At 47.0% G+C, this 16,674-nt stretch overlaps 1 protein-coding gene across 2 annotated transcripts in view; it reads left to right on the forward strand.

Moving 5' to 3' along the window:
• The window catches only part of DHX34 (DExH-box helicase 34), a 418,314-nt gene that overhangs the window by 189,023 nt on the left and 212,617 nt on the right, over nt 1-16,674 (forward strand). For both annotated transcript variants that reach the window (XM_086938485.1, XM_086938486.1), the window contains exon 9: nt 5,083-5,184. In XM_086938485.1, the coding sequence (XP_086794611.1) occupies nt 5,083-5,184 (102 nt within the window). The remainder of the gene's footprint in view (nt 1-5,082; nt 5,185-16,674) is intronic.

A 16,674-nucleotide genomic window follows, 5' to 3' on the forward strand; every position in this document is an offset into this window, starting at 1 on the left:
TTTTGGGTTGTTTGGTACTTCATAGACAAATTGAAGCGCGTAGTTAACCACAGCACCGCCTTAAACAGACTCTTGTAATTAGAACTCACAGAATGTGCTAGCAACGCTTTACACGCTTTAATATCACAAGCATTTGAATTACGGGTAGCGCAGTACAGAGTTTAATGGAGTGCGTAACCATAACTTTAACACTGTGAACATCGTAAGTTTGTTAGTGAAATGTATAATCATGAGCATGTTTTAACATCATTTGCGAGTGATAACTTATACACACTGTTGAATGCCGAGTAATTATATAGATTGGTAACATTGTATAGTATAGTTCATACAAAACAGATAGCAGTATGCTCAAAACGTTATGTTTGTTATCCATAGATGGATCCCTGAAGAAGATGGTCTTCAACCGAAATGCATTGGATATGTATTATTTTCCGGGAATGAATTTTGAATAATACTAATGAGAACAATGAAAAATTTACCAATTCAATGAAATAAAATTGGATATGTACAACCAAGTGGACAAGAACATATGATTTTGAAATAGCTGAATGTTTTGGTCAGCAAATACACCTGTGCCCAAGGTGACAGTTGCACTATTGGGTGTTTCTGCTACTTTACATGTATTGAAAACGCTCCGGGCGGGGAGCGATACCTAGGAGCACGGTAAAGGTTCAACAGTCGGATTAAACTAGAGGCGGTGCACCACCATTATCCTAGACTCATTCCTTGTTAACCATCTCTGTATATCACAAAACATATAAAAAAAATCATTAGAAATACATAAATGTAATTACTCATTTATTTTAACCCTCATTCCTAAAACAAATTTTACATTACATCCATAAACCTTTTGATAAAATTGATAATATTCAGTGTACTCAACAATCAGAATATTGCACTGCCCAATACTGATTTCATATTGCACTAAAATGCATACACAATTGATAATAAAATAATAATAAAAAACTGCTGATGCTGCATTTCAGTAGTTTCTTGGTTTATCCCACCTTCTTCAGGACATATACACTGAATATTTTAAAACTGCTGATGCAGTATTTCAGTAGTTTCTTTGTTTATCCCACTTTCTTCAGGACATATACACTGAATATTTTAAAAAAATGTGTTATCAAAACTATAGAAAACAAGCAGAGACATATTTTACATTGTGGTATACGGTAGGCATAAATAACTATAACTTCTTCAATGGCACATGCATATTATTAATTCTTCTTTATCACCCTAACTGTTTACTCTGTATCCACACCAATCTCCAAATAGGTAATGTTTTGTTATGCATGTGTTGTACTTATAGGGGTTAATGGAGAACATCTATCTCTCTTTGTATTATCAAGAAGAGGGAAAAACATAAATATTCCAAAATCTAGGCCCAGATGTAGGTATGTTAATTTAACCGATTCATAAATACCGAATTTTACAGATTCTGTATTTATGAATCGGTAAAATTGAGGTTGGGAAATGTAGAAAGAATCGGTAATTGAATACCGATTCTGTAAGAATCGGTATTTACCGAATCGGTAAATACCGATTCGGTGATGCCCATTGATTCCTATGGGCTTCAATGCCCATAGGAATCAATGGGCATTACTGAATCGGTATTTACCGATTCGGTAAATACCGATTTTTGCAAGGGTGCAGGGGGTGTCACTTTGACACCCTCTGGCACCCCGATTTAAGGCATGTGTGACATGTGGCACACAGACATGCCCTAAGGGCATGTCCGTCTTTCACATGCAATAGGTGTGCATGCACACATGTGCATGCACATCTGGAATCGGTATTTTACCACCCAATTGGATTGGGTGGTAAAATACCGATTCGGTAAGGCCTGTGGGACTCAGAAGAGTCCCACCTACATTTCAAAATTACCGAATCTGTAAAAATACCGATTCGGTATTTTACTGATTCGGTAAATTTACCGATTCGGTAAATTTACCGAATCGATAAAAAAGGGCCCCTACATCTCAAATGACCATTTACCGGTCGGTAACGGCCGAAATCGGCCGTTACCGGTCGGTAAATGGACACCTACATCTGGCCCTTAATCACATGTCCATTCTAAAAATATTCAATTTATTTACTTAACATATCATTATCTTTTGACAGACTCTAAAAAGGCTCTAAATAAAATAGCTCTTACCAAAGGGCACACCATTTTTTCTTTTACATTCATGTTGTGTTTGTTATATCACCACACTCTCCCCTGCTACTTTAGCATTGGCTAACTGGAGACACTGGGCCCGGCTAATCCCTTCGATGTCTTTCAAAAAAACTCACAGTGATCGGAAAACATGAAACAAGCCTCATGTGTAAAACTCCCTATTGGGCTCATTTATATGCCTGAGCCTATACTTTTAACTTATGCTTGCCCAGATGTTCAGTTTTCCTCCAGGCTAAAACTGGTCTCTTTATCAGTGGGATGATGCACTGACTCGATACAGTACATCTCCATACTGTTTATTCAAAACTTTTTTTTTGGCTGGCTGAAGGTGATAATATCCACATTACTTCCTTCGACACACTGTGATTGTAGATTTTTGTAAGATTGTTGAATATGCAGAAATATTACCAGATGATATTGAGATGTGGATGAAAGCTAGAAGCCTAATACTATTCTAAGGAATTGAGTTTAGAGCCCAATGTAGTTAAATTTGCTTTCACCTCTTTGATTTCACTTGGTAAAAGTATTACGTTTGTTTTGCAGACTTCGGGCTGCTTCTTCACTCTCTGGCACCATGGTCTCCCTGTGGTGTACTTGATGAAGTTTTAGCATGGTGGCTGTCGTTTTTTCAGCCGCAACCTCCCTAGATTTAGGTGCTAGCGGATCTGTGGGTAGGCAAGTGCGGCTTCTGAGCCAGACGGGGCTCCCATTCTGATGACAAAGTGTTTTGACAGAGGCAACACCAGTCTCACCACTATTGGGGGGGGTTGTATATCACATGTGATGCTTGGTGCTTTTTAGGAGCTTTGATGTTATTCACACTAAGAATTGCTAAGAGAGCCGGGGGACCCCATCACACACTGGTAGCTCCTGGCTTCTCTCTCCCATTGTTGCTCGCTTTCTGTGGCAGCATGCTGGGGTTCTCCTTGAAAGGCCATGAACACTTTTTCGCTGTCTCAGTAGGCAGGCATCTAGGCTCTTGGCAGGGCTTCTGCTCTTCTAACAGAAAGTGTAGACTTCAGGTGATGTCCTCTCACCTCTGGTAGACTGCCTTTAATGCAGTCCTGGAGCCGCGGTCACACTACAGTCCTTTTAGTACTCTATTGAGCACTCCTTTTCTTGGTCATGAAGAACGTGGAACTGAAACAAAATGGTGTGCTTTGATCCGGCTTTTATTTATTTTTTTACACATTTTCCAGACGGAGGATGTGAATCCACTGTCTAAGGTTTCAGAACTGGTTTGAGTTGGTTCTTTGTCAGATGTCACTCTTTGGCTGTTCCTCAGACACAACCCTCGCGCCAGGTGATTGCTCTCACTACAGGTGGAAATGATGCTAGTTCTCAGTGGAACCATCCAAAACAAAGGCGCAATGCAGCATGAGTTCTCTCTCTGTCCTCAGCCTTTATGAATCAGTAATCGGGTACATACAAAACAAGCCCCACCTAGACATGATCTCACTTCGAGGAACAGAAACTGCAGTCACATCTCTTATCCCTGCCATTTACCGAATGGTAGAGCTCAGAAAAAACTAATTAGCAGCCCTTACTAACAAGGTTCTCAATAAATTTCTAGTTGCAGCATCTCTAGTCATTTTATGCTGAACAAAATATCACATTCCATTCAGCATTTCAACAAACATGTGTGCTGTGAATGCCAATATCACCATTCATACATTCTCTAACCGAGTATGAAGTCACAAAGGAACTCCTCCAGTTTGTATAGTAATACATGTCGCAATAAGTGATTGGAGATTCCGTCCCTAGCAGTGTATTATGAAAATAGGCATCTAACACATACACTGATAGTATTACAAAACTGGAAACTCACCGATTTATCACTTCAATAAATTAATAAAATCCGGCTTATGCGATGATACATAGTGCATCCAACTCAAGACCATATATGATAATGGATAGGAAATTGCAACATTGCAGTGCTAATGCACCACTATGGTGGTTTTTCATTGGTTTCACTTTTCCTTCTTATTACAGTAATCATACTTTATTACAGTACAAAAAAAGGGCTGTGACACATTATAACATCTCAGTGCAGCAAATATATAACCAGCAGTTCAAAAGGTTTAACAAATAGATATGATACCAATGATTGATTTTATCTGGGTCCTACACTTTGAAAAGGTACATTACTCACACCAGTGAGGTTAAATACCCAACTGCCTGAATATAAGCTCATTGATTTTCTGATGGATGCCTTGTCTTCCTTCACTTTAGTATTGAGCCTCCACCCTCTAGCCACAGAAATGCGGGTAATACTCTCTCACTGTCTGGAAAATCTGTTCTCATTCTCCATATTGTACATGCCTAACCAAGGGTCATCTAAAATGGCATTTCTCACTACACAGAGTCCCACTACTATAAAAATGCTATACACTGTATGCTTATACACATACTTGACATGTACAGTGATTTGTCAACTCAAGTGAGTTCACTTAACAGCATAACTTTACACCAGAGGAGGTCAGTAGACAGTACTGTCATGACATAGAAAAAAAGGTCTGATCACACTGATGATCAAAACATTTTGTTTGCTGCCACCATTGCCTTATGTGGCTTACTTAGGGCATGGGCAGTAACTTTGCATGCCTTGTAGCCCCCTCAAGGTCACAGAACAGGTTCTGGACGTAGAATTTTTAGGGACATAACTAGGCTTCTGCGCACATAATAGAGTAGCCTGACACCAGGGCTAGACAGAGTTAGAATACCAGTTTCATATGCAGTTGAGCACTCAGGGCAGGGGTAAATGCTCATTTACAGTACAGGGACATTCCCTTCCAAACAGAGCTGATCAGAAGCTCTTCTCATCTGACACTGAGAAACATATATTGTCAAAGAAAGTACTTTACGTTTCTCAATATATGTCTTTGTATGTGTTTCCTATGCAGATTAAATCCGACAGAGGCTGCAATTCAAAAAAATGGTGCAGACGACGAGGACTGGAAGAGCAGAGGTTATATGAAATTGCAAACTTGAGACGCCAGTTTAAGGTGGGTAAGATGTGTTTAAAATGGAAGCGCCAGGTGTTTTCTTCTGATACTCTATGTAATACTAAGTGGCAATACACTGAAATGCCAGGTTGACTGCATATGAAAGATGGTAATGTTTTATACTTTTTTTGCAGTTGCTTGATTTTTCATGTTATCCTTAATCCTGCTGTAAACAGGTACCTGATATCCCAGCAATAGTTTATTTTATTGTATTTGTTTTCTATGTAGAGCCCTTGCTCCACCTTGCCCCTTCAGAAAGCAAAGGATAATTAGAGTTGGCAGGGTGACTGACATTGGTTACACTGTCTTGATGCTGAGGAACTTCTGTAGACCAGCTTCCATATGCAGTATGGAGCAAGTATATTTTCAGCCTTCTTCTGAAATCTAGCCACTCATGTTCGCGATTAAGATGCAGCAAGAAAGTGTTCCATTTGGAGGAGCTTTGGAAGTAAAAGAATCTTTGTCAAAAATAGTTGTAGCATAGCCGTCAGATGGGCAGCAATGTACATTTGCTCTGGGTGGACCAGACGTATTCTAGTGAGGTAGCAAGGCATATCACCATTCCTGGGATTCGCAGGTCTATCGCAGTGCAATTGGATTAGTCAGCAGTCAATGAAAATTAAAAATCGCTGAGGATTGTAGTAGGTCTCCTTTAAGAGGGGACGAGGACGGCTGCATTGTTTATAACCCACAACAGATTGTTCTGCAGTTAGATTAATTAAATCTTCACAGTGTTCAGAATGCAAGCGTAAATGAGCTGTAAATTGGCTATAGTCAGGACAGTGTTCAAAAGTGCAAATACAAAATGAGTACAATAAATTAGTTTAAAATTATAACAGGAGGCAAGGATACAAATGTTAAAAACACTGGGCTATGGTTAAAAACATTACTATATGCACAGAGCAAATATGCAGACAGGAGGGTGTATCAAATTATATCATATCAAGCTGCTAAGTGTCAGTAACCTTCTTCAACGTGTCCTCCACTCCTTGAAGATATTTTACTGTCCGCGAGACTAAGTAAGTAAAAAATGTATTGGTTTTGATTAGTTAAAATCATTACAAAAATACATTCTGATAAAACATTTTGATTAAATTCCTTTTTGATCAATGGACTGTTAAAAGATTTTATGTACCAGGACATGCATTAATGATAAGAAAGTTCAGTATGTCCATGGTTCGTTTTCCTTGGAGCCTCAGGGGTCTATGTGCAGGTTACATTACCTCTGATCCTTTGCTTAGCAGCAACTTGAGAAAGGAACTTGACTAGCTTCTATTTAGTTGTGGGTCCCTTGGGTTAAAACATGCGAATACTGCTTGTCTCCGAGTGCGTATGCCACGTTCATTAAAGTGAGCTTTTAGGAGGCCTACCCTTTCTTCTTTTAGTTTGATGCAGGAGCATATTATGTGTTCAATGTCCTCGTTCCCAACTCCGCATAGCCGGCACAAATTCCCATAGTTCTTTCTCAGCCATGGTGAGAGATGAGGTATGACAGACAGGATCACTGATCTCTATTTTATAAAGGCCTCCTCAGACTACCTAGAGTATCCCAGTTCAAAGTATGCCTGTGGGCCAAACAATTTGTAATTGCACAGAGTCATCAATGCGTGGCTCCTGTGTGCAAATGTGGCTTTATCTTCTGTGAGTGAAATTTTCTTAATAACCTTGTTTGCGATGCGCTTAAAGTGCGAGTGCGTTGTTGGAATTTCCCATAGTTCACCTAGTCCTGTGGCAGCCAGTGATTCATCCGAATAAGTTTTAGCCGGCGCAGTGGATGTGCTGCACAGTTCCTGCCAGAGCTGATGGTTCAGTGTGTTCCTGGTGGAATTCTTGATTTTATGCCAGCACTTGATGTACGAGCCTCGCCTTCTGTGGAGTTGCTTTGTTAGACCAAGCTCTAGGCAAGGTATATGGCTGGAGGTTTAGCATTACTCTATATGCCTTTGCCAAGGTGGTATCCAGCAGTAAAGCGTCCCTGCCTCTGCGGGTGTTGGTCAGGACGAGGGCAGTGGATGGGCGCCGGCCGATTTTGACTACAACGGCCTGCTGGAATACAGTGCCCACACCCTCCTCCAAAGGACTTACAGGACCTCCAGTCCAACTTCATTGATACTTCTAACTCAGCACTTGGACTGAGACAGTACTTACAGTAAGGGAGCACATTCAATCAAACCTCCGAAGAATTCCTAAGAAACCTGCATTGCTGTCGCCCGCTAGCACTTTCATAATATATTAATAGTGTCGGGAAGAACCTAAACAATAGGATATATTGTAGCTGACAAGGTGATCCCAGGACCACGCTTCAACTGTCTTCCCCCAGGCACGCGACGTCCGACCAAATTGAAGCCCTGAAGAAGTCCCAGTTTGGGACGAAACGCGTCGGCTGTTTATGTTTGACCAAATATTTTGAATAAAGGATTTGCAGAAGAACTCCAACATCTACGAGACTGATCATTATTATCACAACTGTTACAATTTCTGTGGTGCACCTTTGCTGTTGTTTGAAGTCCCTGCCTCTCAGTACCTTGTTGCCGTATGTTACTGTTGATGGGATTTTTGGTTGTGCAACGCGAAGAAGTGGGCATATTGGTCCAGTCAATATTGTTTTGAGAATTCTTAGCGTTGTCGCAATTGGCATTCCTTTCCTCTTTATGGTTTTAAGCTGAGTCGCAAATTGGCCCCCTTTATCAAACATGACACCTAGGTACTTATACACATTGCAGTTCGTGATTGCGGTTTTTCCAAACGACCAAGCATGGGACCACTTTTTTACATTAATAGTCAAAATTGTAGTTTTAGCTATGTTGACGTCTAGTTGGTTTTCATCAGCGTACCCATGCAGTGTGTTAAGTAACCGTTGTAAACCTACTTGAGTATGGCTATTTAAAACAATATCGTCCGCATCTGACATGCTGGAAATCGGTTTTCCTCCTATTCGAGGGGCGTATGCATTACAGGTGGTGAGTACTGTTGTTACGTCAGCTGTGTAGAGGTTAAATAGAAGGGGTGCGAGAACGCACCCCTGCTTGAGGCCTTTAGTTGTTTGTATGCGCCTCGATAGATGGGAGCCATTTCCAAGCTTTACCTGTATCCACGTGTTGGAATGTAGTTCTATTAACCCCTTCGCTGCTTATGACGAGCTCAGCTCGTCATGAGGCACAGTTGAGCTGTGCTTATGACGAGCTGAGCTCGTCATGAACAATGGGAAACAGTGGCCTGCAGCACAGGAGGGGAATTGCCTTAGCAGCGATGAGGTTAAGAGGTTCAGGAGGGACGAGGGAACCCCCAGAGTGCCAATTTCCTCCAAAGGTTAGCTCGGTTGACGTTGTCGAATGCCGCCTTAAAATCCATAAAGCAGAAGTGGAGAGATTGTTTGGTTAACATTGCTTTGTCGATGATTAGTGACATTGCTAAAAGGTAGGTTTTTGTACCTGTCTTTCTACAGAACACTGTTTGGCTTGGGGTTATTATGTTTTGCTCTGTTGCCCCTTCTTGCAGCTCTGTAAGTAGGTTCCCCACAAAATATTTTGCCTTTACATCCAGTAGTGCAATTAGACTGTAGTTTTATGGTAGGGTTTTGTCCCCCGCTTTATAAATTGGTGAGATTGGTGAGATGACTGAGCCCTTCCATGATGCGGGCAAACACCCAGACTGTCTAAGAGAACTGAAGATTGGAGCTAGTGTTTCTGACTAGTATTCTGGGTCTTGGTTAAAAAGAGCTGCTGGAATCCCGTTTGGCCCGGGTGCTCCTTCTTTCCTCCCTTTGCCTATTTGTTGCCTGATCATGACGGCGTTAATTTCGGTAATCTCAGCCTCATCGGTCATCACAGTTTGTAGTTGGGGTGCTGATTGGTCATCCTTGCTACTATTAAGTCCTGGTGCATGTTGATTAAAGTGACGTTCTAAAAAGGATGTCCAGTTGTTTTCTGTTATGTATGTTGTTAACCCGCCGGTTGTAGGAGTTTGTTTATCGTTGCCCAGAAACGTGCACTGTTATTTCCTTTGGAGTCGTAGTGGAGTTTGGCCTAGAGTTCCTTTGCTTGTGTTTTTCTTATGTCCCATTTAAGTTTCCTAAGTTCTGCCTCGCTCTTTCGAAACTGCAGAAGAAGATCCGTCTCCCCCGGATGTAGCCTCAAAAGTTTTAGGGATTTATTTATTACTTTTTTTAGACTTTTCAGAGTTGACCTTTGTGCACTCGTAGCCTTCCCTGCAATTGTTGGATCGTTAGGCTGGAAGTGTCGGGCTACAGATGAGTAAGAATGTGAAAACATAGACGTAAATGTTTCCCACATGTAAGTGTGGTTTCCCATTGAGATGGCTAAGCTTGTTTAGCTGTTGTTTTGCTGCCAGGAGCACCTCCCTGGAGTTGGCTATGGATGATTTAATTATTTTCAGGCTTATTGTGTGGCATGCATGGATTGTTTTGTCTGGCACTGTATAAATTGAGATTTCTTGCGGCCGATGGTCACTGTCCCCTTTGTCCCCTAGACAGTAGCCTTTTATATATTGGAAGAATGGGAGAGACCCTAAGGTGTAGTCAATTGTAGAGGTTACGTGGCCTAAGAGGAATGAGGCAGCCAGTGGGGAACCATCGACAAATCTGCCATTTAGCGCCCTTAGTACAAAGTTCTCCAGATCTTCTAGCAGCTCAGTAGCGCCCTTAGATGTTCTTCCGTGATCTCTGTGTGATTGGATTGGAATGTTCCAATGCAAAGACTGCGCTTGGGTATCTTCATTTGGAGTGGTACCTAATATGTGCTGATTGACAGAATGAAATTTGGAGTGGTATGCATACTCATCAATTGATAAAGATGTTCAATCAATTTATTTGAGTCATGTTTGTCTGTTTTGGCTTTATGTATGTGTTTATTATCAATACCTCCTCCTTTTTTCCTGTGAGGTTTAGTTAAATTTTTGTGCTGTTTACAGCTGGGAATACAGGAGACAATTCCACTACGCTATGAATTTGTGTTATTTTGATGTAAGTGGCCAGGCCGCCTGATAGACGGCCATAGTTGCTATTCCTTAGAGCGGGAGTGTGGAAACAGATGAAACCCTCTATTTGCAGAGGCTCCTCTTGCCATGTTTCCTGCAGTAGAATGATATCAAAGGTTTTTAAATAGTCGAAATATTCAGCATCCGTGACCTTATTGTTTTTTTTCCCCCTTGATATTCCATGAGCATATCCTATGGGGTATTACACCTTGATTTCCACAATGCCTCGTTGTGTATCTCTGTCACTGTGGGTGACCAAATGTATTGATAGTTCTGGTGATCCGAAATGGAACAGGAGCAACTACGATGTTAACTGCTGTGCTCGTTTGTATGTTTGATGTTTGTTCTTTTTGTGGTGACCGCCCCCGTGCCCCCCTAAGTACGGACAACATTTTATTGCATTTGCGGGTTGGTCCTTCTCTTGCTATATCAAGTAAAAAGAATGGGAATCCTGTGTTATAGAACACGGTCGTTTGTATCCCTCAGGCTTTAACGATTTCCTGTTCTTCCAAGACTATGTTTGCAATCTGGTCACTGATCTAGGTGGCTTTGGTGGATTCTGTTCCACTTGCTTTGTCCAGATTTATAAATTCTATTGAAAGAAGGTCAGTAGAACGTATGCCTCTTAGTCTAACTACTGTGCCCAGGAGTTGGAGAATATTCCTTCTTTTCAAGATGTCGAAGGGTCCTTTAGATTTGTTATCTAGGGTAAAAATAGTAAAGGCTGAACTCCTGGTTTGGCTGACTGGAGTTTTTTTTCCGAAGATTGGCCCCGAGTGATACTTCGTGGTGATGTTAGTGAGTTGCTGACTCGGTCCGATCGAGGTTTCAGGAAATAGGGACTCTTGGAGCTTAGGGCCTATTGATCTGTCTAGTTCACGGTCCGTGTTTAGGTGTTGTATTGGAGTGAGGCCCATGTGACCAAATGTAGTGGTCCTTGGCTCGAAGGGGGTACCTGGTGCTTCATTACAGGCGCTACTTGTGCTGTTGTTTTATTGGTTTGCTTCCCCTGGTGCCTTAGTTGGGTCCAGAGTGATCCTGTTAGCTGGCAGCTCAATTTTCAAGGTTGGTGTGTAGGAGTTGGCACCCAGTAGCAAATAACTCTTAATGATTCCAGTCCAGGTCTTGTGGTGCGTGCGACGGAAGTAGCAGCAGCAAGCGGAAAGCGGGAGCTTGGAAAACCGTGGGCCGCAAACCGAAAGAGGACTGCGAACCGCGAGCTGCGAGTCCAGAATCCTGAGCCTTGAACCGTGGAGCCGCGGTAAGCCACAGGGAGCCGCGGGAGCTGAGTAGAGCTGCGAGTGCGGTGAGTGGAGTGAGTAGAGCCCCGGGGGGGGGCAGCACCTGTGTGGTGCAGCCCGTGTAGCCTGTGGAGCTCCAGTGGGCTCTACTCCTGCCCCACTCCTTACTCGCACACATTCTGCTTCTGCTCCGCCTTCATGCACACAGTCTCTCTACTCTACATTACTCCTGGTAGGCACTTGCTCCAGTGTGCTCCAGCAAGCTCCAGTGTGCTCCAGCAAGCTCCAGTGCGCCCTGCCCCTGCTTTGTGGGGAACTGATGTAAGCCGCAAGGAGCCGAGTGGTGTTGAGTGGTGAGTGGACCTGGGGAAGGGGGGGCGGGGGAGGGTGAGTGGAGCCAAGCAGCGTTCTGCCCCCGCTCCTGCGCTAGTGCTCTCTGCCCCACACCACCCTGTGCCCTCTGTGAAACACCACAGGAGTGAGGAATGAACAGCCCCGAAACCCGCACCTGCAGCACGAAAACAAGCACTATCAGCACCATCAGCACCACAGCGTCAGCCAGGAGGACTCGGCGGAGTCGCAACAGCTGCTCCCGTCGTCATCCCTGCGTCCTTGTATCCTTGTATCCTACCCGTAGCCCCGGCAGTAGCAGCTAGGGCTACCAGGACCACCGGTGACACGACAACCCCCCCCCCCCAAAAAAAGCAGACAATTCACAAAACTAGATCAGGTTGGAACTAATTGCATTGTTCAACCACCCCTACACACCTCCACGCCGCCGCCCCTCCACCGGCCCCCCCACCGGCAGCGGACGGACCCGACAGACCCGTCCTGATCCGCCCTAGGCGGGCTTTTGGCAAATACAACGTAACGGGGAGGCGCAAGAAAGCAGGGCCTCTCCCAGAGGACAAAGACCACCACACCCATGAGGTCGGGCAGCAAAAGGGGGCAGCCCGCTGTTGCTGCTCGTAAAGCCAAACAAAATGGAAATTCAAAACCAAGTACAGTAACTCTGGTGATGGCCACCGAAGTAGGGGAGGAAGTGGATGTCCCCAGTAATCCAGCACAAAACCCTGGAAGCCATCGACCTCGCCTGCATCAACAAAAAATGTCATCAAAATTCCAATTTCTGAAGGACCCAGAGTCGTCTATATTCTCTTTGTGGCAAAATTCTGGGCCTTCACGATCTACTCCTCCCTCTCCCTTCACTGCCATCAACCTCACCAGTCACGGAGCAAACTACAGTGGGAATCCTAGCGGCCAAACCAGTGGTCTCTCCACTAACATCAGAAAAATTCTGAGAACATAAAACAAACAGCCCACCTATTTCTCAAAAGGGGCTGGAGGAGGTGGAAGCCCGTACTGAGGAATATGTTATTCATCAATCCTTGCCTACCCCCACCCCAAATTGCAACGCCACAACAGTAGTCTCAATCGACTTCAAAAAGCAGAAGGAGGCACAAAACCTACAAGAGCATAAACCAACGAACGGCAAGGACACAACATTAGGGCAGGTGGATTCGATTGGTCACAATTTGAATTTTTCACCCGAACACCTCTTCAAAGTCTTGCCTCAAAAAGAACTCCACAAACCCCCACTCATGCCGCCACAACATCGAAGGGCCACCAAACCAGCCCAATCTTCACCAGGAGCAGAAACAGGGGGTGACCAATATACCCCCAAAGAGTCTTCTGAAACTTCTTCGGACTCTCCTGTCTCCAGGGGAAGTGTGCAGGACCCCATCTCCTACCTTGGGTCACAGGAGGAGTGGGCTGACCTAATAGTGTCCTATGCACTGGACACTCCTGGAGAACAGCTTTCGCCTATAGCCTGCATTAATACAAACCAAGGCAATGACCAAGAAACAGCGATTAACAATCCAATTTCATGAAAAAGTCCTCCAACTCCTCCTTTGACCCCAGGCTCACCAAAGCGAACCGGGAATCAGGCAATGTAAACATGAGACGTCTTATGAAATACAATGCAACAAACGGTTGACGTTTTACACTACCAGTCAGACAAAATGGATCTGCAGCTGACACTTTTAGATAATCTGGCCCTCTTTGTGAGGGGCATAGACGACAAACTAGGCCAACTAAACCTTTTAATTAGTAGAGCCCAGCAGGATGTAAAACTGAACTGTAGCTGTGGTCCTTTAATTGACACACTATCGTCACTCCCCTCAATTGTTTCCAACCTTATAGAAGGCCTGCCAATGAGCCCACATCAGGACAAACTAATGGCAAACTCAAATAAAGCAGAAGCCAAAGGGGCACCAAGCATGGACTCTACTGCCCAAAATAACTCTGGCAACAACCCTCCGATCCGTCACGAGGGCAGCATGCCCGCTATGACCTCACTGCCACCCAAGGAGCAAACACCAAAGCAGAACTCAAAGTTTTGCTGCCAACTTAGGAGGAAAGGACGGAATAAAATACCATCTCCGAGCCTCACAAAGCACTACCCAGGGAAGTCCGGCCATCTGGTCGCCCCATAGGAAAGCATTGCGGGCGACCAGATGGCCGAGGGGGATCCGGGCGACCAGATGGCCGAGGGGATCTGGGCGACCAGATGGCCGGGCACGAAAGGGAAGCCGTCTGGACACCCTGTGCCCCAACCAAGGAGTAAGCGGGCGCTGGGGCATGGCGGACCGGAGGCCCAAGGCCCCAGCTGGGCCCCAGCCATGGAAGCTGCCAGGGAGCCCCGACAGGCCCTCCGACCCGGGGCCCCCGGACACCTTGATGAGCTGGGGAGGCATGCCCGGGTGCAACGGAACCCCGACCCGGGCCCTTGGCAGTGCAGCGGGCCTGGGGGTCAGGGCCCAGGGCCCAAGCACCCGACCCGTGGCCCGGCGGGGCCCTTGGACCCAGCCGGGGCTCCCAGGCCAGGAGGCGCAGGGGAAGCCTACCCCGGGCCCCTGGCCCCAGCCGGGAGCCCGGAGGCGCAGGGGACGCCTCCCCAGGCCCTCCCGGACCCCATCCAGGGCTTTCCGCCACGCAGCAGGCCCAGGGACGGACCCGGGGCTGGGGCGGCATCCTGGCCCGTCCAGCTGCAGGCTGAGGACCGCTAGGCCGAGAGGGGTCCCAGAGTACCTTGTCCCTAGTAATCCAGAAGAAGGCTACCCCTCTTTCTGGGAACAAGTGCGCACCGCGAGGCTCAGGGGAACCTCGGCGCGACCTTGCCTGACCTCCTGAAGCCCTGGCTGGGATCCGGAAGGCGAATGGCACCTCATCGGGACTTCCAGGGAAGTTCGGCCATCTGGTCGCCCCATAGGAAAGCATTGCGGGCGACCAGATGGCCGAGGGGATCTGGGGGACCAGATGGCCGGGCACGAAAGGGAAGCCGCCTGGACCCTCCGGACCCGGTCCCGGGCACCCTGCCACATGGCTGGACCCAGGACGGAGCCCCGGGTGGGGAGGCCACCCTCCCCGGGGCCTGGACGGGGCTCCTGAAGCCAGCCAAGCAAGGGGAGGCTCCCCGGGCACCACGGAATCCCCGTCCCGGGCCTTTGGCAGTGCGGCAGGCTGGGGGAACAGGGCCCTGGGCCCGAGTACCCGACCCGGGGCCTGGTGAGGCCCCTGGACCCAGTTGGGGCTCCCAGGCCCGGAGGCGCAGGGGAAGCCTACCCCAGGCCCTCCAGACCCCATCCCAGGCACCCTGCCACACGGCAGGACCCAGGACGGAGCCCCGGTTGGGGAGGCCGCCCTCCCCAGGGCCCTCAGGGGCCCCGGACGGAGCTCCTGAACCCAGCCAAGCGTGGGGAGGCTCCCCGGGCACCACGGAACCCCGTTCCGGGCCTTTGGCAGTGCTGGGTGACGGGGCCCGGAGCCGGGGGACAGGGCCCTGGGCCGGAGCACCCCACCCGGGGCCCGGCGGGGCCCCTGGACCCCGTAGGGGTTCCCAGGCCCCGAGGCACAGGAGAAGCCTCCCCGGGCCCTCCAGACCCCGTCACAGGCACCCTGCCACGTGGCTGGACCCTCCCCTGGACCCCGCAGGGGTTCCCAGGCCCCGAGGCACAGGAGAAGCCTCCCCGGGCCCTCCAGACCCTGTCACGGGCACCCTGCACGTGGCTGGACCCAGGACGGAGCCCCGGCCGGAACTCCTGAACCCAGCCAGGCTCCCCGGGCACAACGGAACCCCCGCCGTCCCAAGCAGTGTGGCAGGCCGGGTGGGACAGGGACCCCAGGCCCGGGCCCTCCCGGACCCTAACCAGGGCATCCTGCCACGCGGCAGACCCAGGGACGGACCCGGGGCTGGGGCGGCATCCTGGCCTGTCTAGCTGCCGGCTGAGGACCGCTGTGCCGAAAGGGGTACCAGAGTACCTTGTCCCTAGTAATCCGGAGGAAGGCTACCCCTCTTTCTGGAAGCAAGTGCGCACCGCGACGCTCAGGGGACCCTAGACGCAGTGGCGGCTGGTGAGATTTGAAAGTGGTGAGGCGGAAATTTCTTGGTGTAGCACACCGTGCGAGGGAGCGCAGTGAGCGATCCCGAATCACCTAAGGAGGGTTTGGGGGTGTTCTCCCCCCTAGAAAATTTGGAAAAATTAGCAGCCAAATGGTGGATTTTCAAGACTTTCGGAAGCCATTGTGCTTAACAGAAACAGACCACTGCCTCCCCTAAAACTATCATCAGTTCCAAGGCATCATGAACAAACCATTCTAAATTGCAATAAACCACAATTAATTTTAACAATGTTGCATAAATAGGTTGGATCTGTCTACTGACCCAGTGGCTACGTGAGATGAAGTGGCATTCAAGGTAGCCCATCAGAGTAAAATGCCTACTTTTTCCACATGCACTAACTCACAGGTCCTGCCAGGTCTCTAGTTTGCAGTGGTACCTGCAACCTCCTTTTGGAGCTTGCTACTAAAGCCCTTAAATACTGATATAAAAATTGTTTAGTGGACAGAGACCCCCTAGCACATGAAGATGTTCTATTGGTCTGGACATTTGGGAGACTGTGGATGCATATGGAGCCCTATCCATACAGAAATCATTAGTATCACCCAATGGATTAATGCACACAACTGACCGCCAACAAATGAAGAGCGGATCAAGGCAGGAAGCTTCTGATGAACTTCCTTCAAACCTTACAGGTCTTCATGCTTATGCCACGGATAAGTACCTTCTACTTAGAGTTGTATATTTTGCAATGTCTGTCTTCGCCCAGTCTTCTTCCTAGGCTTTTTTTGGCTCCATGAAAGACTTTTTCTGATAACGCCTTCACCCTTATACTGCTGTATGCATTTTTCC

This window comes from Lissotriton vulgaris, chromosome 9, assembly GCF_964263255.1.
Source record: "Lissotriton vulgaris chromosome 9, aLisVul1.2, whole genome shotgun sequence".
In the NCBI taxonomy this organism is placed as follows: domain Eukaryota; kingdom Metazoa; phylum Chordata; class Amphibia; order Caudata; family Salamandridae; genus Lissotriton; species Lissotriton vulgaris.